This window comes from Aulonocara sp. 'chitande type north' Nkhata Bay, linkage group LG18 (assembly GCF_057382095.1).
Source record: "Aulonocara sp. 'chitande type north' Nkhata Bay isolate Kocher_YH1m ecotype deep benthic linkage group LG18, A_spYH_male_GT1.1, whole genome shotgun sequence".
In the NCBI taxonomy this organism is placed as follows: domain Eukaryota; kingdom Metazoa; phylum Chordata; class Actinopteri; order Cichliformes; family Cichlidae; genus Aulonocara; species Aulonocara sp. 'chitande type north' Nkhata Bay.
In genome coordinates, this window is record NC_141361.1 from 12,735,085 (window position 1) to 12,759,338 (window position 24,254).

At 38.3% G+C, this 24,254-nt stretch overlaps 1 protein-coding gene across 3 annotated transcripts in view; it reads left to right on the forward strand.

Moving 5' to 3' along the window:
* The window catches only part of LOC147308115 (netrin-G1-like), a 66,246-nt gene extending 42,257 nt beyond the window's left edge, over window positions 1-23,989 (forward strand). For 2 of the 3 annotated variants that reach the window (XM_086272512.1, XM_086272511.1), the window contains exons 4-7: window positions 10,851-11,023; window positions 15,042-15,068; window positions 16,256-16,300; window positions 22,158-23,989. In XM_086272512.1, coding sequence (XP_086128638.1) covers window positions 10,851-11,023; window positions 15,042-15,068; window positions 16,256-16,300; window positions 22,158-22,396 — 484 coding nt within the window. In that variant the 3' untranslated portion in view covers window positions 22,397-23,989. The remainder of the gene's footprint in view (window positions 1-10,850; window positions 11,024-15,041; window positions 15,069-16,255; window positions 16,301-22,157) is intronic. The other variant, XM_086272513.1, reaches the window with a different exon arrangement.
* The last annotated feature ends 265 nt before the right edge of the window (window positions 23,990-24,254 follow it).

Sequence of the window (24,254 nt, forward strand, 5' to 3'; positions counted from 1 at the left end):
GGATTATGGGCTGTACTTGCGTAACTTTTGTGTAATAAGCCAGTTTTAAACTTAGAATAGACATGATATGCTAGTTTTTCTATCAACAGAGCTAGTGCAGATCAGTGTAAAACACAAGCTTTGTAACACATAAGAGTTGTGTTGACATAACTGCAGGCTTTCAGAAATTAAAAAGAGATCCTTTATCCCCCACTGACTTTTTATGCTGACAAATTTTAAACCAAACCAAATTTTCAAAGACCAAAAATTATTTTATCCTGAACAGTTCCTCTGAGGTAGACATGGGAGTTATTCAAAGGCAATTTTAATAAAAAGAATAATAGGTTTAGATAAGGTATGAAACATTTTACTGTTATTTTACACTCCCAAATGTTCCCCTCAAGCCACAGAAAAACTTTACATCTCCCTCCCCTTGTGGGAATCCTAAGTGCATAAAAGTACTGTATCCCACATTTCAACTGTATCTTGCACTTAAAAGAAGACTAAATTTGTAGCTCTTCCCCAGTGCCATCACATGATGGTTACCACACCCCATTGAACTGCATAAAGAAGATCTAAACCCAGAGGATATCTATCAGTTTGTGTCTCAAAGAGCTGCACACAGGAATTGGGGAAAAGCAGAGTAATGACATTATGCCACGTTATCTCCTGTATAATGTGCCTACACATTTCCCTCCCTCATTTAAACTAGAACTGACATTTGAATATCATTCTATGCAAAAGATAGCCTTTTTACTGTCTCTGCAGATCTTTCTTTCAAGTTTCTCAGTTTATATCAGTGTTTGTAGCACTATAGATTTTCTCCTTAAGTCTTAATTTAATCCATCTCCCATATTCTACAATTGAAGCCTGTGCTGCTGACAAATGGCAGTAGTTTGACCTTGATTGGAGAATGTTTTGCAAGTTCATAACATCACAGTGTATCTGATTTGGGAAATGCTTAGCAGTTTTGCTCTGCAGTGTGGTATTTTGTGCTGATAATATTGTAGAGCTGCTAGTTGTGTTCTAGGATGTCACCCTTAACAGGACTGAGAAGTGACTTATTTTAAAACTACTGCACAGAAAACCCATGCTCTGTGAATCAGCTTAGTCGCTGGGTTCTTACCATGGCTTGTTCAATTTTATACTTTTTCGTCCTGAAGAATTTTTACATGGAAATTTTCCAGAAACCAAAATCACCTTCTTTGCATAATTTCTCTTTCCCTCCCTTGTAGGAGGTTGCCCTCAGAGTGTGTCAGACCTTGCTGCCATGGCCCAAGATTTAACTGTGCACTAATTGCATTTAAATGATACCCAACCTACAGGTATATACAGTACGTAAAAATCTAAGTATAGCGGGTTAACGAGCTTGAGTGACCATTTATCATTATCAAGCTATAGAAAACATAAAAAGTCCTTATTAGTTGTTGTGTACAGTTACAGCACAGTGTATCTGAAAGAAATACTGATAGAGTTGTTACTTTTTAGGTTATTAATAAAGGGTGATTAATAAAAGGATTTTTGATATTTATGCTTTTTAAAAAATTCAAATTTTACATTTTACAAAGTTTCACTGACACACGACAAAGTGAATAGCTGGAAGGAGATATATTGTTCAAAGCACTGTGTCTCACTGTGACTTAAACACAGCTTTGTGTTTTGCAGTTTTTTCTTGTTAGTTTTTTTGTTACAGAATCTCTATTGCTGACACTGTAAATGCGAGCTTGCTCTTCACATAGCCACAGAAGCCAGCACAAACTGCAAACATGCTTGCACACAAAACAAGCACACCGACTTACTGGCTCTTATCCAGTCTTTTACATACAGTACACACACATACACACACTCCCAATCCTCTAAGCCCATGCCCTGTGAACCATGACAGCTGTAGCCAGCTTGATTGACAGAGTTTGAAAGTCAGGTTCAAGTGCAGGTTCACACGACCCCAGCATTACTCTGCTTCCAATGTAAGGTTCTTCCCAGCTCTGCCAACGCCTGCTCACTTATCTTCCACCAGATGTCTGTCACATGCTGCGATGTTTTCTGCCAGTCATCTCCTAGTCTCCAGTGTTTAATTAGTGCTCATTAAGGCCTAGGTTTTCTTTGTAAATAATATATGGTAGATAGAGAAAGTAAATCAACATAAACAGTCTCCGGAGAGGCATCAGTCATTTTTCCAGTAAAATCATCACAAATTTTCTCTTGCTACATTTATTGTATGATATTGTACGATAAGGCTATACCAGAAGTGAAACAGACAAGGTTGCTTTGGCTTCTTGAGTGCTAATGCTATATGGGCATATAAAGGTTTATGTGGGTGTTTCCACTCTTAACGAATGCAGTGGCAAATTGTTTTCTCTCCTCTTCCTATTAAAGTGCTAAAACTATTTTCCTGAAAATATTGTATTAATGCTTTCACTCATCATAATGCACTAGGTGACTGCGTGCCCATGCAAGGGCCTATGCTGTCAGATATACTGTAGAGCATGCAGCCAAACTCTGATTTTCATATTAATATAGCTTTCCCTTTCTGGTTCCTTCACTACTTCCTCCTTGTCTCAGCTGCTTAGATCACATCACGAATGATACAGCTCTCCACCATGAGGAGTGAGGTGGGATTAGGGGGATAGACATTACCATACTGTATTCCTACATCAAAGCACAACCTCAATAATAGGCCCTGTCATGTAAACAAATCACAGGCTTTCAGGGGCAGTGGCCCAAGCCATGCAAATTCAAATTTCATTTCGCTTCAGCAGAAAATTGGAGCAGGGGGAATTAACTTGTGATCCACTCCTAATATTTCTCCAGCGTTTTGTGGAGCCTTGGCGGTGCTACTCTATATTTCAATGGGGAACACAAACAATTTGCTTGACAACGTTTGCATAACACCGCGAAGAATGACAAAATTGGCCACAGCGTAGAGCGACAAAAACAAGCCTAATCGGACTCTTCAATTTCACAGTGACACAGGCTGCTGTAATGAGGTGACTCTGCGACTCACCAGCCTTTTTGTGAAAAACTTCAATGCCATCTGAAATGTGAAGGAATTCAATGTAAAGAAACCCTGGCAAGCTCACTGTGTTAGCTGGATTTGTTCTGTTCATGCTGTAGAAAGACTTGTGTTTTCTTTTCATTGCATTTTGATGTTATGCCAATTTATGAAAGGTAAAGGTGAGGCCTTCAAGCTTAAGAACACTGTACCAACTGTCAAGCATGGTGGTGGCAGCGTCATGTCTGGGACTTTTTTGCTGTCTGTGATATTTATACATTGCAGAACAATGAAGAGGACTACCTCCAAATTCTTCAATTTCTCCTCAAATCAACAGCTAGCTGGTAACTAGGGCCAAAATTTTGTATTTTAACATGACGTTGATCCCAAACACAAATTAAACCTGGTTCTGGAATGGATTAAGCAGGCTAACTTTAAGTTTCTGGAAAGGCCCCAAACTCAAACCTGTGTTTTGGAAAACCTGGTCTGTGCCAGGAAACCAACCAATTTAAATGAACTCTACTTTGCCAAGAATGATGGTCAAATATCGGAATTATGCCACACACCTGTTAATGGCTACACGCACCTGGTCAAGTTGCAATTTATTAACCAAGTATATACACACACACACACACACACACACACACACACATTTTTCAATAATAAATCCATACATAATAAATCAAATAATAAATCAATTCAAACTTGTGCACCCAATTGCTGTTTGAATGCAATTATTACACCCAGGAAAAACAAAACTTCAAAAAGATTACCATAGTATTCATACCCATTATGACTTCATGGCCACTTGTAATATCATTAAACCTTGACACTCACTGATATATATTTCCCCAATAACTGGTTTTAAGGTTATTCCAGAAATGTAAATATTGTCTTAGCCACTTAAGCCCCACGCCCCTGGTACCGGGGGAAAAAGGAGGAGATCACGTTTAATCGGTTATAACACGGGTTGAGAAATATAAGTCCCAACATGTGTGGTATCCACAGAAACCTCTGAATCTCAGCTAAAATCGCTTATAAATCGTTTCTACAACCACCAAACACAACGAAAACAAGCCACGATTAAACGAGCAGTTACACAAATCCGCAAAACAAACAACACCAAACAAGAAATTCTCCAAACTTCATGTAACTGGCTAAAGACAGGCTGGTTATCTTCCAGAGCTATTACTGACCCCAAACACCAAGTTTCACCACGCTCTGACCAAAATTCACTGAATGCGTCGCAAAAGAAGACCACAAAAACACACACTGCGCAAATGCTAAGACAGAAATTGGCTTACCGTCCTGATTTCTGTTATTTTTGTCGTAGCCGGTAGCCACGTGATTATCAGCAGTTACCATGCCTAACTAGCTGCATCAGAGCCGTTTCCGTCAACAACCTCCATTTTAGACCCACCTACAGACACGTGACTGGACAGACGCCACATGCAGTAAATTTGGGCCCACGGGATTTGGCCTTGCAACTTCTGATTGGTTGAAGTAACATGACCGTGACATCGTTATTGTGCTCCTATTGGCTCAAACGAATAAAAAGAGGTGTCAATCATGCAAATTGACCAAAAGAAACCAAAGTTACAGCCCCTCAAATTTTAAAGGGCCAGTGGCCAATTAAATGCTCCATGCGCACGGCAGAAAAGGCCATGTAAATGTGTGGTTAATTCCTAGAAAAATATATTTGTAAAAAAAGCATTTTTAGGCTTGTTAATAAAATTAATTAATTTCTGCTCTTTAATACCTAAAAAATTCAACTGGCCTAGTGTCCAATGTGTACCAAAAATTGACATTTATTCATGTATTGATAGTGTTGTAAATTTTTCACTATTTCACTGTAGAAACAAATCAAAATAAATCTTTGCACAGATGATGTTTATATGTTGGTTACTGAATTTCTGGAATGAAATGTGAACTGAAGCATATTTTTAAAATGGTTATATGCTGAAAAATAAATAAAAGAAATTAGGCGAGGTTAAAATCTACTTCCTTTTTCTGTGTTCCAGTCTCAGTAACTTTTACACAGTAATATCTGCTGCAATCTTTACACCTCTGATGAAATTTCACAAGTGTTAGCTTTATTTTGATACCAAGATTGTAAGCACAGAGTTTGTAATTGCAGAGAAATAATCAAATAATTTTGGGCATTTCATTTTCGAGCACGAAGCTCAGAAACCCCTTTGGGGATAAAGAGGTTAGATATTGTTTCAGGGGAAATAATTCTTTTTAAAATAAAACAAGGACTTCTGATTTTCTTATTTTGGAGCCCTGTAGCGTACTTGCACTACAGTGTTCATTCAAACAGCCACCATCTCTCTGTTAGGTGGTGGCCTTTTTTCTGTCTTTCCCAGCAACACATTGACATTCTAAAACTCTCACCAAGGCCAAAGTTTCCCTCAACAGCCTTGATCTCTCCATATCTGTCAAAGCTATCACTGGTCAGGATATGTGAGGCTCAGTACAGTGTCTTGTAGAGAAAAAGTGTCAGGAAACCTCAGTATGTATTTATACAGCATGGAGGCACATTACGGACTCTGACCATGGGTGACTTGTGTGAGGAAACAGGTGAGATATGGAGCTGAGGGAGACTGGTTTGCTCAGTCTTATCAGTCAAAGTGTCGGCCATGGGTTAAATCTCGAATGAAAAAGGGAGAAAGGCTATCCATTCTAAGATACTGTGTGTCCATTTTAGAAAAAAAAAATCTGACAGTAGTACCAACATAAACATTTTCAGCTTTTTTAGACAATTTTCTTGCAGTGATGCTCTTTGACAAAATAGGAATAATAATGAATAATAATAATAATAATTTAATAGTATTAATCTGTTGTATTTTTTAAGTGTAAGTTATATGGAGGTGTTCTTATTTTGCCTGTTTTCATAGCAGTGGACAACGCTCTAGCAGTTTATATCCTAACTATGTAGAAGTGTTAGTTTGCATGCAACCACAGTAAATTATATCATTTCAAGAATCCAAGTTGAACCAGCTACAACAAGGCACATCGCACATTAACACATTAACATGAAATAATATTTATAGCAGCAACAAATTAATTGAAGTGGTAAAAGAAAAAAAAGGGCTTCCAGCTTCCTCCTACAGTCCTGCTATTAAGTTAATTAGTGATTCAAAATTGGCTATAGGTGTGAATGGGACTGTAAATGGTCTGTCCCTCTGTGTTAGCACTGTGATGGAATGGGATCTGTGGAGGGTATATCCTGTCTCTTGCCCTGTGACAGCCGTGATAGACTCATTAGATAAATAACTAAGACGGATCGATGGATGGATGGACCTAAGATAAAAAAGTAAGATGTGAAATAAGTTAGAAACAGAGAGTTTGTAGCATTTAAGCTTTATGTAGCTTTTTGGTAGACATGGATTTGGTGATTTATTAATCTGCTAACAGTAAAATATTACTGGAACAAGTTTATATATAACCAACATCTTCTTTAATGTCAGTGGTCTGCACACATGTTCCTGCACACCAGCACACTTGATTGACTGGACCTATGTTCAGGCTAAAGTTAGCAGCGCTATCCTGGGAATTATAAAAGGTAAAGGCCAGACTCAGTGCACCAGCAGACCTTTTCAACATGGAAAATTTGTAGGAAAAGTATATATGTTACTAATAATATTGATTCTGTCCTAATAAAGTGCTTCAGAAAACATAAATTGCAGACAGGTTTCTCTTTCATCTTAACTGTATCTTGAAAGTGCCGTTAAACTAATGCAGAAAATGTAATCTCACAAAATGATTTTTTTAAGTCTGTTTCCATTGCACTTTGTCACTTCTTACTTTTATTTGTTCAATAACACATCAACTTTGCCTTTCACACAAACCTGAAAGATTTTTTTTATAAAGTGAATATAAAAAGAGCTAGATCAAGATGCACTTAGAGAGCCCGCAGTAACCAATGAGACCTTGAAACCATGACAGCTAAATTGAATTTGTCACCCATCAATTATATCATTCATACCGGTCCTTTAGCTTATATAGCTTGTCAAAAGGAAAAAAGAAGTATATATTTTTTCAGATTCAGACCAGTGCAGAAGCAAAACATTATGTTCCTCGAGTGCCCACTTGAGGCTGGCTCCACAAGCCAACTGTGGTCACCTTGACCTCTTTAAGTGGATATCTAGTCTTAGATCGAAAGTGACAATAATTTAAGGAACTAACTCAAGGAATTCAATCACTTGACCATGATTGTATTGCATTTTAAAGGGAATTATCTAATATGATTCTTTAAGGTAACGTTCCTAACAGACTGTCCAAGAAGTCAATTTTGGGGGTGGAATTACATTTTTATTATTCATGTTAATAAGCACAAATTAGTAGGTACCTAGTGTGATGCCTCTTTTCTCAACTAAGATTTCTTGTTATTAAAATGTTTGAAATGTTTTCTTAAATGAAATTGTAATAAAAATATAATTTTTATCAAAATAGTTTATTACAGTGGTTTATTAGTCAGTGCTGCTTCACAATAATACGTTTATATAACTGTAGAAAACAGCAGTAATTACAGGTATTTGTCTGAAGTAAAACTACACTCTAGTAGATAAATTAATGGGGGGGGGTTTTCCGTTTGGAAAATCCAATTTGACGGTTAGCAACAAAAATGTAATAAAGGGAAATGAAAAAAGAAAGAAAAACTATAATAAAAACAAAAAGAAAGTTTCTCTAACCTGCCAGTTCAGGCTCTCTATTTAACTTAAGTTCTGTACTTCTCTCTTGTCTTGAATCAGTGATGCTAGAAGCTGTCACAGGGAAGAAAAGCTGTGTTAGACATAGTGAGCCTGTCAACACAGTGCCAAGCAGCTAGGAGAAGCCAAGGTTAGGCAGCAGCCAGAGGAGAAGAAAAGGCACTTCTGCTGTCTACTCGAGAGTATCAACAGAAAATAAACCAAAAATCCATCTTGCTTAATAATTTGCTAATTGCATGAACAGGCAGCAAATTTAGTTGGAATCAAGATCCGTATGTCTCTTTATTTTCCACATGTAGCAAAAATTAGCAGTATTATAATGTCTTCTTTTTTAATGTCAAGATTAAAGACTCCTTTTGCTTTATTTTGTTTTGTTTTGTTGACAGCAGTAGTAGGATGAAACATCTATTCCACCCTGTTAAATCTGCAGTGTTGCTCCTTTTAAATTACCACATTTTAAAAAATTTTCTTTCTTTGCACAGCAGCAGTCAGCTGTTTTGGCATTTGAAATAGAGTTCATTGTTACTTTGTTGCATAATTGACTGATGGGAAGATTTTAATATTTTAGTGCTAGTTACCTGTTTGTGTCATTTGTATTTATTGAGATGCTCATGTTGTAATTGTTTAATAATCCCCTCACTGCAGACAAAACACGCCTATATCAGTACTGAACCAGCAATTATAAAATGTGTTTTTATAGTGTTTTGAGCTCAATAGGTTGGAATTACAGGGGACCGCTTTCCTCTTGTGGCCAAAACCATTTATTAAAAAATAAAATTCTCTGATTTCAATATGACATTGCCAGTGGCAAAAGCGTCACATCCCCAAGCTCCCCCGAGTCCACATCCTCTACTCTATCAGCCTGCTAGCTGCACCGGTTGGGCCTGATGATCCAGATTTTGCTGGTTTTTAATTAAGTGGAAGGTCAAATCTCATCGCTCTTGACTTCAGGGAGCTGATGCTGTCTGCATGGCAGAAGAGCTACACCCAGTCATTAATTTTATGAAGCGGGGACTTTAATTGATTAAAAAGTTAAGGACTATAGGGAATGCGTGGTAAGAGGCACTAGTATTTCATTGCTGTGATTGTCGTCCAATATTCATCGCAATTTATAATGGTTGCTAATGAGGAAAGATGATTTGTGTGCGTGCATTTAGACACAGATAGATAGATAGATAGATAGATAGATAGATAGATAGATAGATAGATAGATAGATAGATAGATAGATAGATAGATAGATAGATAGATAGATAGATAGATAGATAGATAGATAGATAGATAGAGACTTTTTCTATTCAATTCGGTTTTATCTATACACAGCCAAATCACAACAGTCAGTCACCTCGAGGCACTTTATATATTGTAAGGTAAAGCCCCTGCAATAATACAAAGATGATCCCCTTTGAGCAAGCACTTTGGAGGCAGTGGAAAGGCAAAACTCCCCTTTAACAGGAAGAATCCTCCAGCAGAAGCAGTCACAAGGATGTGACGACATCAATGTCACGATGTCACACAAGTCACGATGGTTTGGGGGAGAGGGGAGGGAGACAGGACAAAGACATGTGAGAACCAGAGATGAATAAAAACTACTAAAGTTGTGTATAAACGCAGCATGAGTGAAAAAGTATGAGAGAAGGAGAAACACTCACGCATCATGGAAAGCCCCAGTAGCCCAAGTAATGTAGCATAACTAGGGTTGGATTCAGGGTCAGTTTATCCAATTGTCATTGTACATACTGTAAGTAAAAAAGGAAAGTCTAAATCCTAGTTTTAAAATAGTTCTGATATTATTGTGCTGATGGTTATTTAATGTCCTGTTTTTATCTAAATTCTACTATTATTTTATGTAAAGTACACTTTTGAGCTTCTTTTGTTGGTATTGATTGAAGTAGGCCATGGCAGAAATAGTTTGAGAACCGCTCCTTTAAAGCTTATTCACTGACTCTCTAATTCTGTTTAACAGCAATACCAGACGGGGTCTAGTTTCCTTTGTTTCCCGCAGTTATCTATCATTAAAGTGAGATGTCACAGTAAGGCCAGAAAGTCAATTAGAACAGATGTATTTCAGATTGCTGCTGCTATTTCTTTGTCTCATGTTCAGCGGTGATTATAGGAAACAGATACCCAGATCCTGACTCTCAAATGAGAGAAATCTTCCCTCGGAAGCACATTGTAAAAACAAACATAGGCATGATGTGAAACCATGAGCTGACCAAACCTCTGGGGAGGTCTCCCGTGTCAGATTCACTCAATGGCCTGCATCCCAGCTGTTTCTGTATCAGTGCCCTCCTCCTTACAAGATCTGAGGTCACTAGCTGTAACCTTTTACCCTCATGGGACTGAAATCAAATAAAGGGAATTATATTTGGAACACTTACTATATGAAACTGTATTATCTCATTTGGCGACAAAAACAGCTTGTTCTGCCTCGGGTAGAGCTCTTTCCTTGGAGTTAACACAAATGGAAAAAAGGTTATATTCTAAGTGTACGTAGTTTACTGTCTGCTCATTCAGGTTGTTTAGAAACACTCAGAGGAGACTCAAATTGCAAACAGCTTGTTCTTTTTCAGCAAGCATAGGCGCATGCTTCTTCCATGTGGTCAGAAGGGAGGTGGATTTGGAGCGCCTGAAAGCCATCCGCCCTTTTCTCTTCTCCTGTCAGGAGAATCTGTCAGCTCTGCCACAGTTCGGTCTAATAAACCAGCTTTGCCAACTGGTAGGGTTTCCTGCCTGGAAGCTCCCTTGCCAAATAACTTTGAAGAGAAAGAAAAAAGGAGTATTCTCTGGCTGCCCAGCTTCTCTTTATTGTATCATCTCTCTATCAGATCCCTGCTTTGTGCTCAATTAGCGAATCTTACAGCGTGCCTTTCATTTAGAGCAAGAGTGGCAAAAGTGACCTTATTCGCATTGCTGTTCTCTCCGCAGGGGCAGTAACAAATGAGGCCTTGTTTTTTTTAAAGGAGAGCATAATGAAGCTTTGTGGAGGAACGATCCAAGTCAGATAACCCACCAGGATTTTAATTTACCACTGTCAAAAACTTTGAAAGCTGCAAAAAAACATACCGAGGGCAGGGTATGCATATTCCCTCCAGAAAGTATTGATTCAATGGATGCAGAATGATGCCTATTCATGTCTCTGTCTTTTGTTGTTATTCTTGTGTCTCAGGTGCAAGTGTAACCTGCATGCCAACAGCTGTGTGTTTGACAAGGGGAAGCTGGGCTGTGAGTGTGAACACAACACCACAGGGCCAGACTGCAGCCGCTGTAAGAAGCACTACCATGGAAGAGCCTGGAGTGTGGGGTCCTACCTCCCTATACCCAAAGGAACTGCAAATATATGTAAGTACGGAAGCGCTTGTAATGCTATGTGGACAAGCACTGGCCATGCAGCTAATTTGCAAGTGGCTGGCAGCACATTGTTTCCACTCTTGCTGCTTGTTACCAATAAAGGGAGCCACAATGAAACATCTTTTTTCATTCTCTTTGAGAGCTTATTCTGCCTCTTTATGATTTCAGCTCTTTGCCACTGCACTGCATTTTTGCCAGATGCTGTTTGTAGCCTAGTTTTTTGACTATGTTTTCTAATGCATTGTAGATTTAACAAACTGCATACTGAGGACTTGCATGTCACATCATATTTGACAATGATCAGTAGTATAACTTGTATTTTTGACATTTGAGGTGAAACTCGTTAAAAGACCCATGTTTACATTGTGACAAGCTGACTGGTGAATAGCTGGGTATTCCAAGAGTGCACAGCCTTTCAACATAGTTTACTCAAATCATTTGTCAAGAGAAATTACAACATATTAGTTATAAACACAAAAACATTAAAATATGAAAAAAAATTCATAAATAAAAAGGGTGAGCTTTCATTTATTCAATATTCATTTCATGTAAAGTCAAATAATATAAGCTTTTTTGTGTTTTCACAAAAAAACAATCAAACTCAATTGTCTCAATTTATTAGAATAAATGATGTACAGCTTTCCAAATGTATGTCTATTTAAACATTCGGTAGATTACCAAGAATTACTTGGTAAAGTGTGGTGTGGTTTGGAGCAGATCAGCTTTTGGCACTTTAAAAGCGGTCTTTGGCTCATCTGTATTTCTGGGTCATTTGTTTCTTATCTGTCTTGACAATACCTGGTTCAAGTCTGGCAAGTTGGCTGGTTAGTCAAGCACAGTAATCTGAAGGTCAGCAAACCATTTGGTAGTAGCTTTGGTGGTGTGGGTAGATGTTTGGTACTGCTGGGAAATTAAATCAGCATCAAGCTCTTGATAATACTAGATGCACTAGTATTTGTTCTCGCTAATGATTTTTTTCAGATCCTATAATTTTCTTATTTTGATATTGTATTAAATTGCTACTTATAAATAATTTTAAAGTATTTCCAAGTAGTTAGCAAAGCCAGTATAGAAAAAATATAGAAAAATACAGCGGAAAAAAAACCCTGTTCACATTCATGTTTTGTCAGACAATAACCAGATGGGCGACTCAGTCCAAACATGTGACATATGGATGTATGTGTATGTAAAGGATTCATCGGTGTCACATTTAAACATACTGAGTAAGTCTCCATTTTTCAGTGTGAAGGGTTAATGTTGGGAAGGGGAAAGCTCCTGAGCAGGTCACAGACAGCTTTCTCCTGTCTGACAAACGTAAGGCATACTATAGCGAGCTTTAACAGAGAACTTTAATCTCTCTGTGTCTAATATTGCTGCAGCCAGCAAGTCAAGGCACTGACACCAAAGGACACCTTGTCCATATCTCTGCATCTGACGGAATAGAAGTATTTTGTGCCCTGGGATGCGAACGCAATGGGATCACTGACTCAAATTCAATGTAACCTGTTAGTCTTAGGGTCTTTGCATCACTGGTAACCTATTTTCTGTATTTCATTCATTTAGTATTCACAATTAAATAAGTGTCAATAGTCCTCCTACAGTAGTAACACTTTAACATTGAATTTATTATTGCTACCTCAACTCCATGACAAGTGTGAATTTGGTATCTCTGAGGCAGAAGGTGCTCTTTTGCATTATCCCCATTATAATCTTGGACTGGAGTTGAGTCACATTTATCAAATCCCATGCCTGAGGCAGGGGGCTCATTGCTTCAATAAATCTAATACAGCCACGCAGGGATATGGTGGTAGACGGCCAGGCAAGGCCAGATGGTGGAAGATCTAGCCCTCTGGTCCCCCATTCGCTCTGATTCAGCCTCCAGTCAGAAACACTCTCATAGCAGCCGTCTGCTGGGATTGACAGCAAGTTCTTTAGATGTTCAGTTTGATTGTCTCACTTGAATTCTCAGGCATCGTGTTATGATTAGATTTGTACAGAGATATGGTATTGCTATCGATCCGCTGTGTTGGTAAATTTGTGCAGTAACACTAGTTTTCTTGCTCTTCTAAGGGAAATTTCTCATTGATGGATTGGATGATTATTCGTTCATTAGAATTTTTTTTATCAGTCTCCTGTTTGCATGTATGCACGCTAAGCTGTGTGCACGCACACGCATGACATACACGCTCACGCACCACACTCGATTGTGTGTGGGAGTCTGTTTGTGGGAACATTTGTGAACTCTAAGGAGATATTGCTGGATTTACCCCTACACCTCCTCTGTGTTATGAATCTCCTGGCAATGTGGTGCTCACTGTCAGATTGACAGGGTGTTATTAAAAAATCCAACACTTGGCCGCATCTGCACTGAACTGATGAAACCAAGGTCTACCCATATCAAAAGCAATATTAGCAGTTGTTTGGAAGTGGCATAAAATGCAATAATGTTGCACATGGTAGTGACGTAACAATATTGGTCCCCCAGGTGTTGAACGAACACACTTTAGTCTTGAATGATTCTTATTTCTAAGCTTGGGTCCAATAATATGCCTTTACCTATTATGTGAAGCTCATTTTTCCCATGAGGATATTAAACATACAGCCCTTATATTACCACAAATATGTGGAACATGCGAAATGTAATTACGATTTAATAGCTTTCATCTGTCATCAAGTCTTCCTCTTTAATCTCGGAAGTCATTTATCTCACCGCTAGGAACAGGGCAGGGTCTATTACATATTCAAAACCACTGTACATGCAGATATATGGACATACGTGACCCTTCATCTAATAAATTTTAGCCCAAAATGGTGCACTGAGTTGCTAGGGGCCATAGCTGTCAGCAGCAGAAAGACTGAGAGTGATTCAAATCCATGATTTTCTGAAGTAAATAGCTCTGTGTGTGTGTGTGTGTGTGTGTGTGTGTAGGTGGTGGTGGTGGGGGAAAAGGGGTGTTGTCTGTAAGTTGCCTTCAGAGCAGAAGAGGAATCACTTCAAGAATTATGTTGACAGTTCACTTTGCAAAGAGCGTCAACTCATCTTGTGTTCCAAAGCAGGTTCAGAGGTTAAGGCAGGTTGGGTCTGAGAGTTTGATCAGACTGTAGAATGTGCTTTGGCTTCAAAGGGCAATATTGTTTGCCCTCCATTTCTCACATAAAGCTATGAGTGAGAAATTGCAGCCTAAATGTGCTTTTTGCAAATTGGAGCTCAGAATCTCTGATTTTCCGTTTTTTTCAACAGTTGTTGTAACAGGTAATTTAGTGATGAATAGGCTGCAAACAATATTAAAACCCCCAGTGAAACATAATCACGTGACGCAAAGTGATAAAGCTTGTGAAAGGCATCCAAAATTGCACTAATCCTGGAGTCACATTTGCTTGGTGATAAATATCACACAAAGATGGTGAATCCACAGCCAGATCGAAACACACATGGATTGTCAGGTTGTCATTGTTTGCAAATGTGTGTTTTGTTTTAAGACAGTTGAAGGTAATTTTTTGTTGTTCTTCTTCCCCAGTGTGTTTAATGAGCTTTTATCTCTCTTTTCTACATATTAGGAAGTTCCACGAACCTGACAATGAAAGACGATTACAGCAACTAGCATTTGTAGATGACGTTTGATGTGTTGATTCATTCATTCAAAGATGATATTGAAAAACGGTGAACATAAGCCAAAAGCAGATGAGAGAGAAAAACTCTGTTTATTGAAAACATGAATGAAACTGCTGATGACAAGACTTTTTCAATAGAGTTTTGATTCGGTTGACATTTTGTTGCCAGCAGGCCTGTTATTATCATCAGAAGAAGGCGGAGTGGTCAGGTTCTCTTTAGAGCAATACAGTAGCTGCTGCTAATCAGCGAATGCACTGGAGATCAATGTGATAAGTGCTGGTGTTTTGTTTTTTGTTTTTTCAAAGTAAACAGCACCATCAACAATATTTTCTCTCACGAGTAAAAAGAAATGAGTCAATGCGTTAATGATACATTATTTCCTTGCTCTTTCCGCAGGTATTCCCAGTAATCACGGACCAGTGCGTAAGTTGATCAGGCTTTTTTATTGGCATGCTGACTAATATTTTCCTCCCTCAGTCATGGCTAACTCTTGTTTGACTGATGATGTTGTGTGAGAAATTGTGCTGTACGTTGCCATTACCATTGATCAGCATGTTTTCCACAGTGGGGAAAAAAATCCATCCTACCAGGGCACTCATGTAGAATTGAATCCTAATACCCACGTCTATTGAGGGGGTGAAACGATGCATGGCGTGAGGTTGAGTTTCTCCAGTGTAGTTCTAATAATGATCACTGACATAAAAGTAAGAGTGTTTGAAAACTTTAGAGTTTATCCTACTAATAAAAATTTAACCTTTTAACATTCCTCTAATTTATTTCAAACCTTTTCCACATTCCAGCAGTTTTTCATATTTCATGCTGCCGGTTTTCATAGTTTGAAATGATTGTTTTGCCATATTAAATAAAAAACAATGTGCATTAATTCCCATATGGCACTAAATCAGTTACACTTCTTTAAATTAAGCTATCAAATTTCTGGGTTTTAATTATACCATAAGCCAGTCTGAATAATCTTTGAGGTTTAAAACAAATTCAGATCTTAAGATTTGCCATATTCATTACTTTAAGCTATGCATAAATTGGATTGGTGGTTAGAAATATTATGTATATTTGGTAGCTATTATGTGAAAACTTGCAAAATAATGGTAACAATTGATACATCTTGGTACTGGCGAGTTTATAAAATATGGTGGAAGTCCCGAGTGTCTGGCCAGTGTATCAGAATGATTTTTCCTTTCCAAACTAGAATATTTGTTCTAAGCACACAGACAGATATTTGCCCTAAAGAAAGGAAAACCTTTTTTTTTTTTAAATGAAGGTGTGGTTCCAGCCATGCTTCCCTCTGCATGTTGATGCCTGAAGGTGTCTCCACATACTGGATAACAAAAGCAGCTACCATGCATACACATTGCTATCTTTGTACTGTGGAAAATTCATTTAAGCTGCATGCACACTATTCTACATTAAGCCATTTACTACTCCAAATGTATGGCAGGAATCTTCTGGAAAATTGGACATATCTTTGGCCTGATAAAGGTCATTATTGTAAAAACCAGCAACTATGCATGCTGTCCCTGTGCTTTAACTAAATAACAGCATGACTTATTTGACAGCCAGTGTAATACATAACCTTTCCCATTTTTACACAGATCGGGCAAATGCTTCATCTCTTGGTGTTGCAAATCGTAATCAAGGTAGGCTTATTGGCTTTGTAACTTCAGCATGACATTACCCATAGATAAAAAATTATCGACTGGTTATTGATTGACCGTTTGGAAAAAAACAAAAGTGTAATGTAGAATATGCAAATTCTTGTGTGCAGTAGGTTGTCTTCCCAAAGCCCCAATGCTTTCATCCTGCATGCAAACAAACACACGCTGGTCCTTACAAGGCAGACCTTTTGTTGTGAGAACACTGCAGGGAATGGACCACATGCCTCATGATCACCGAGTCCACAGCCTTCTAACCCCTTTGATCATGCCCTTTTTTTAATTACCCAGTACGTTCTCTAGGGGTGCACCCTTTCTGCCACGTTCTGAAAGGAAAAAAATGAAGAAGAAGAAAAAACAGGGAGAAAAAAGAGGAGAAGGAGAAGGAAGGAGAGAATAGGCTCCAGGGGGGGTTTATGTAGATTGATCTCCAGCTATCTCCAGATAATCCTCAAACCCAGATTTTCTGTGTAGTGTGTGTTAAGTCACATCTGCACCACTGCTCTCACAACCAGGAGAGAAAAAAATTAAAAGAAGACTTTGAGGATTTCCACAATTAAGATGGGGAGGGGAGTTCCCTCTTTTTTTTCTTTTTCTGGATTTGTAAAACTGTGTATGAGATTAAACAATAATCTAATCTTTCTGCCGTCAAAAAATAATTAAATGAAACTGGCCATTAAACAACAACTCCATCAAGAATTTTCTAAATCAAACGTGACATCTTTAAATGGATTATGTTACTCCACCAGTAGTTTGAAGCAGACAATGTTTTGAGTAATTATTTAGAAAATTATCTGTTAATTTTCTGTTGATTTGTGATATATAAAACTAAAACCTTAACCTGAACACCCGCTGATTTAATTGCTCTTAAGTGTAAATAGCATTTACAACAAACCAGTCTGGACTATAATAATGGGTATATAGTTGACCTAATACGCACTTCTGTTGTTTGCGAAGACCCAATAAAAAGCAAAACACACAAAAAAATCAACTAACAAACTACATTAGCAGAGGTTTCTCCCGTGTTTCCCGTGTGCTAAGCTAAACTGGTAGCATGTTAGCTGCATTGAAGTATAGCATATCAACATAAAAGTGATAGCCTTGTCCTCATCATACTGTCGGCCCAGAAGTAACTAAGCACATATACTAAAATTTTCTTAAATGCAACTTTCAGATCTTGCAGTTTTGAGTTGACAAGCAGTAACAACTGCAACATTCGAGTAAAAGGAAAATCATGCACTTTCTGTCTTCAGATCCTCACCACCTTCAAGTGCTACTGTACAACTGACAGTTTATATTGAACTTCAGAGCGCTGAGTTACTGACTAATGATGAAGCCTTCATGCTAATACGATAACTGGGGATATGGCTGAATGAAAGTTTCAGCTTTCACTGACATCATGGCAAAAGATATTGACTGAGTGTAATTGAAACAACAGTATTCTGTCTCCAGGCAGATAATAAGATCCTGTATCTGACAACTGTCTCCAGGTAAAGTCAATTACCTGTACGAATCCATAGTTATAGAGACATTTTAAAAAATATTAAATGCATAACTGTGAATGAATATATTTTAAACTTTAATTAAATACAGGGGCATTTTGTTTCTGCAGGGTAGTCTTTTTTTAAAATTGGATCTTAAACTTTATGACTCACTTTCAGTCATCATGAGCAAACCTCATTCATGTAATAAACCCGATTGGCTGGTACAGACAGATGTATGTAACAAGATTGGATGTTCAATAGAATACACCTCCACTACATGACATATCTAGATCTTTCATTAAAAGAGTGACACTAGCTACAGTGTGATCCAGCTTATCGATTTGTGCCTTTTAACTTATCGTGCTGTGATTTTCGGTATCTCAGACACTTCAGCTGCGGAGTATGTGAGGACATCAAGAGTTCACAGAGATGAGAGGATAAAAGAACTGTCTGAGTGTGCTTTTGGACAAACAGACTACAATCTCCTTTTAAAAAACAGAAAAGAAGGATGAATAAGTCCAAAGTGTCACAACCACAATAGACTCAATGTATCCACAATAGTCTAATCCAGTTGTAGCACAATGCAATTGCTTTAAATTGTGTCACAATTGCAATTCCACAAACAACAATGGGAAACATAATTCAGGTGTTTGTCCTTCCTGTCACTTCTGTGCTGTTGCTTTGGTAAATGTTCTCCATGTTGCTTCGTGCAGCACCAAAACCCCAGAGTGGCTCTGTCATAACAGTTATATTGCTAAAATGTCACACATGTGACAGAGGTGTGAGGTGCACATATGTCTCCCGCAGAGTACGCCGGTCCTTGGGTACGACTGGAATTGCTGTGTCTTCACTTGCACAAGCCCAAGAGTGAATGATGTCACACAGGGTAAATTTGTAGACCCACTGCATTAAAAAAAGGGGGGGGGGGATTTTTAATGTCTTCTGGAGGGTGCTTTGCAAAGGCTGAAAAATAGCCCTTTAATGTTTTCATTAATTCCTCCGAGCCAGACTGAAGACTACAAATTTTAAGCTAAGAGCTGGTGTGGCATACAGTGAGGAATCTCTACAGGGACGCTCCCTACAGTGTCCCACGGTGTCCTTTCAGATTCCATTATTCTTAGATGGGAAAGGCTCATCTATGTAAATTGAAGATAGAAGGAGGACCAGCTCTGCCAAATTTCCCACATTATTACTGTGCTGCCAGCATCCGCTCCATTGCCTATTGACTAAGAGATGCATATGTGCCACTGGATGGGTTTGAAGCAGGAGGACAGTTTAACTTTCACTGCCAGTGCACTTATTTAATGTGTCACTTAAAAAAGTAAACTACATAACAATCTAGCTCAGGAAATTTAAACTACCCATAATAATGAATTTCTCATTCACATCTTCCGATTCAAAAGACACTTTTCTCTCATGGAAGATGGTGTGATACCTAGTGTTAGTAAACCACATCTAATAGCAGGTCTTGAATAAATATTCATGTCAGGAATTATTTTAGATTATATGATCTTGCTGCTTCAGATTGCAGGCCTGGAGAGACTGGGTGCATTTGTTGTCTTTATAGAATATTTCTTGATATAACTTGACAACTATTATCACCACAGGGGAGAACTGAGTAATAGATTTACTCTAATGTTTGTCCAATAGTTTAAAAAATATTGGGTATATACGAAGACTTCATGATAAAAGTATTAGTCACTTCAGCGATAGCAGAAGAGCTGAGAAAATAAATACGATTTATTCTTTAAAAAAAAAAAGTAAGTAATTTAACAAACGTTCCACACCCCAATTTTAAACCTAGGGAGCACTCTGGGTTGAGGGCTGGGGTGGATGTAAGCCAATCTGTTCTTCTTCTGTTGTCCACTCTGTACACGGTTATGTGAAATGTATTGCATCCAGGTAGTTTACTTTGTGGATGTTGTATTCTACCATGCTTGGTTTGCTGTCCTTTGTTGCTATAATACAACCAACTGAGAAAGTTTTCATTTCACTTTAGATAACAAAAAAATAATAATTAATTTATAGCGTAAAGCATCTTTTGTCACGACAGCACAACAAAGACAGAACAGTCTTAAGCCTCTGCATAAGCAAACTAATTGGTTTTACAGATGCTTTTAGAGAGGTAATGGTCCTGAGGGTCTGCTGGAGGATACACAGATTATCCTTCGGCCACAGGCAACAATGTTAATGTGTTGACTAAACTACTGAGACTTGAAGTGTTTTCCAAAACACACTGAGCAGGTGTTTACATTAGCTGTTAGAATTTTTATTTTTTTAACTGACTAGAAATCACTGATTGGGGAATTGCGAGAGGGCCATTAATGTTTGCGCCCACTCTGGACCCATAATTCATGAGTCCATTCCCACCACACCTGGTTAAAATATCTCCCCAGTCATATTTGTCCCTTCTTTGAGAGCAACAACTACAACATTGTTCCCACGTGGTGGTCCAGTCAGTCAGTTTCACACAACAGAAAGACACGATTAATGCATTGACATTTGATTGGCAACCTATTTAATTATGAAATGGTTGTAATCTGAAAGTCCCACAACATTCAAGCCGTGTACAGAGACTGGATTTGCCATAGGCCCATTTTATTATTAATTAGTTTAGTTTGTTTATTGCATTTACATATATCTACATGTAAATTATATTCCTGTCTCATGTGTTACTTAGCTTATGTGTCATGCTTTGTCTTGCCCTGTCCTTGTCTCTATTTCAGTCAGTTTGATTGCTTTTCCCAACCCTGTTAGTTTTACTTGTTATGTTTTTTTAGTCAGCTGTTAGTGCATGTGTGAGTTATTTTGTGTTTCCTGCCCATTTTCACTTGCTTATTTCTTTCTCTTACTGTTTTATTTGGTGGGGTGGGTTGTTTCTTTGCTTTTTATTTTATTGGCTTGTTGATATTACACGTCTTAACCCTCCAGCATCTTTTTGTTATTCATCTCTAGTAAATTTCATTAAATTTCACCTTTGTTTGCCTTACCCGCCCTTCTGCATTTGGGTCTTTTTTAGAACTCTCCTTTCCAGACTCATTCTTTTAAACAGCTACACAAAGAAAAAAACTTTTGCATACAGTAACAAACTTACTATTAAAATAAAGGGTTTGACTACCATATTTGCTTGTTTAGTGCCACTGTTATTGACGCTTTAAATAAAAGCACAGAAAGGCCATTAAACATAACAAGGCTAACACAAAACAAGTCTGGAGACTGTTCAAAGAAGATGTAGACATGTCAGGAAAAGCAGATCTACCAGAAGCATCATTTCCAACACTTCATCGCAAAGTTATTGAAAATCCTATATTAAAGATAAAACCCTGTGTCCACAGCTGGAATTTCCATTTAAAGTGCATAACAGCAGTGGTGTCTATGTGCAGTGGGTGGGAATATTATTAAGTTAAATGCAATACCAATGCCTTCTTAATCGGTTTTGGCATGAGCAATGATTATTTGTTGAGTTTATTCTGATGCATGAGCCACATTACTGAAAACCAAAAATGTGATTACTATTTATGCAAGGAGAGATATCCAATTACACTGAAATCTCTTGGCAAATATTACCTCTTCCAGGATTTCACCTCTGCAAGCAGAGAGGCTTCCTGGGATAATTGAGTTGTGAGTTTTTGTCTGGAAATGTGGATATTAACTTATGTAGTCCTAATCAGTCTACATCAAAACAAAGAAATGTTTGTTAGCCGGTAAAACTCCAGCCACTGATATTACATCCTTCTTCTGACAATGTTGTATTGCTTGCTGTAAGGTTAACTACAGAGAAGAAAATAACAGCTACTGGTGAAATACCTGGAAATGCTCATTTGCATATGAAAGGTTGTGGTGATGTGATGGAGCCAGGTATCCATCCCGTGTCTTCTCCTCTTTCTGTTCTTTTCACCTCAGCACAGAGGGGCTGTTTCACAATACTCTGGCATCCTTTGATTCTCAAATAATTAAATTCACCTCATCAGAGCCATGGTTTGCTTGCTCTTTTGTTTTGCCAGAATTATTTGCTATAAAGTCCCTTTGGCGCTACTAAAAATATCCATGAATCCATACAATGTCTGTGTTCCTTTGTTAAGTATTTTCAGAGGCTGTTGGCAGCATTATATTCTTTTAATATGTACCCTTGCTGTCGGTGTCCTCTTCCTTTTTTTGCACACTTTCTGAAGTCCTTGGCTTTACCCTCTCTAATGTGTCAGCTGTGCTCTAAGGACACAGAGCAGTACAGACAGGACAGGAAGAGGCAGCTTGTGCCCCATGAACCTGCCTGTTGATGTTCTCTGCCGCCCTATCACTGAGTGATCTATTAATCACGCTTTCCTGTCTCCCCTGCCCTTTCTGCTTTGTCTGTGCAGCTCGGGTGTGTGACAACGCGATGCTGCGCTGTCAGAACGGCGGCACGTGCCACCACCATCAACGCTGCCATTGCTCCCCCGGCTTCACGGGCATCCTGTGCGAGAGAACTCGCTGCCAGGGTCCAGGAGACTGCGATGACCAATTGTCTGGACAGGCCTCGCTCCATCATCGCCCCACAGGCCGCCACCACACTCTTACCCTTGTAGTGTTCCCGCTATTATTCGTTTCCCTTTGCTGAGGGACCTGAACCAAATCCTCAACCAAAACATGAAATGCTGAGAATGAACACTCAACCTTAAGGACATGAAGAACAAAGAATGTGTGGACAATGTGCTGAGCAGACAATATAAGCAACTCTTTTTTGTATATCCAAGGCCACAGTGGTGGATGGCAGTGTTATTAGCGCAAATGGCTGTGCACTGATGTGTTATACTGAATGATAGAAGGATTTATGAAAGGTCTGGTGAAATCACTGCTGTCTTATAACTTCCCAGAGGAAACGGTTGGAGCCTTTGCTTTGTGATCTTGTCATTGGCTTATACTTCAATAAAGGCAGACTGGATACTCCACTCAGATAAAGATACCCACATCCTGAGAGCAAACTGTATAAAACTAGACACATGATTTCTAAGTATCATCTGAAGTTTAAAAAAAAAAAAGTATATATATATATATATATATATACATATATAATAGTGTGGACGGGACTAAAATCATGTTGCCTCACTGCCTCCTTCCTTACTTGCTACCATCTTCTCTCCTTTCCTCTTTTCCCTCACTTTCTCCTTCATGTGCTTTGGTGACCCTGGTGATTTTACTTTGCGGAAGGGCGTCTGTTGTTTTGCCAAAAGCTGCACATGCGTTTTAAATTCCCTAAAAGTACCAATCTAGTATGGTTTTTTTTTGTTTGTTTTTTAAGAGGCTTTGTAGTCATGCTTGAACTCACCTGTATGGGGGGAAAAAGGTGTAACATACTGTAACTGTATTTAATTTTGTATAAAACAGATATTTTCATGACTACGCAAAAAAAAAAGATGTATTACTTGTTTTCTATTGCTGGCGACCTGTCATATAGTAGATGTGGACTATGAGTGCGTAAGGAGTTTTGGTTGTATTATTTCTTTGCTTGTGTGGCACATGGTTCTCTTCATGGTTTGAGAACTGCTGTCAAAACTATGTTTACATTCCCACTTACACAATACACTTCCACCAAAGCGAAAAAGCGAAACATGTCTTTGTGTTGTTGTTGAACAATGGTAACATTATTAGAAACAACATATGTAGAGTTACGGGTTTATTGTTTCTAGATAGGTGCAAACCAATGACAATAGATGAATGTCATTATAAAGGATTTTAAACTCAACAGCAGTTGCTGATAATAATATCAGTTAACGCGTAACTCCCTGGTTCTTTGTCCATGGCTGGTTATTTTACTGTGTTGTGACACGCTCTTGTTGTGCTCATGAAACATGGGAGAATGAAAAGAAACTCAAGACAAAATCCCATCAATTTTATGTAAATTTAACAAGAAGATTCAAAGAAAAGGAGATTGCTCCGCTGTCACAGAGGTTGTTCAGCTCAAGTCTGTAATCAGATCTAATCCTTGAATCAAATGGGAAGAGGGGACGTTTTTCTGAGCTAGTGCGACTGAAAGCCTGCATCCTGCTGTGGCAGCCACCACAAAGCTACACGTTGAGGAAATGAGCTTTAATTCATGCAGGGTCAATGAATAGAAATTAAGATGCATCCCACTGGGTGACATATTGAGCACTGAGACCAATTTCATTTGAGAGATTAATTGTACTCCCAAAGGTTGTCATGAAACATCTAATTGTGCTAGAGTCTATTATAAGTGCCTCTCATTAAATTACTATCTATGATAAGAGTTGCAAATGCCTTTTTTGACAGACTCTTGCTTATAAAGCGTCCTTTGAGAAAGGCTAATTCACTATATGTAATCACTAGAAAGGTATGGGTGTATTTTATTTAGCAAGGTTTAAAGTTTTGGAAGAGAAAAAACAAAATCTTTTGCTTAGAATTTCTGATGCAGAAAACACTAACAGACTTATCAGTTATTCAGAAAATGAGTCAGCAGC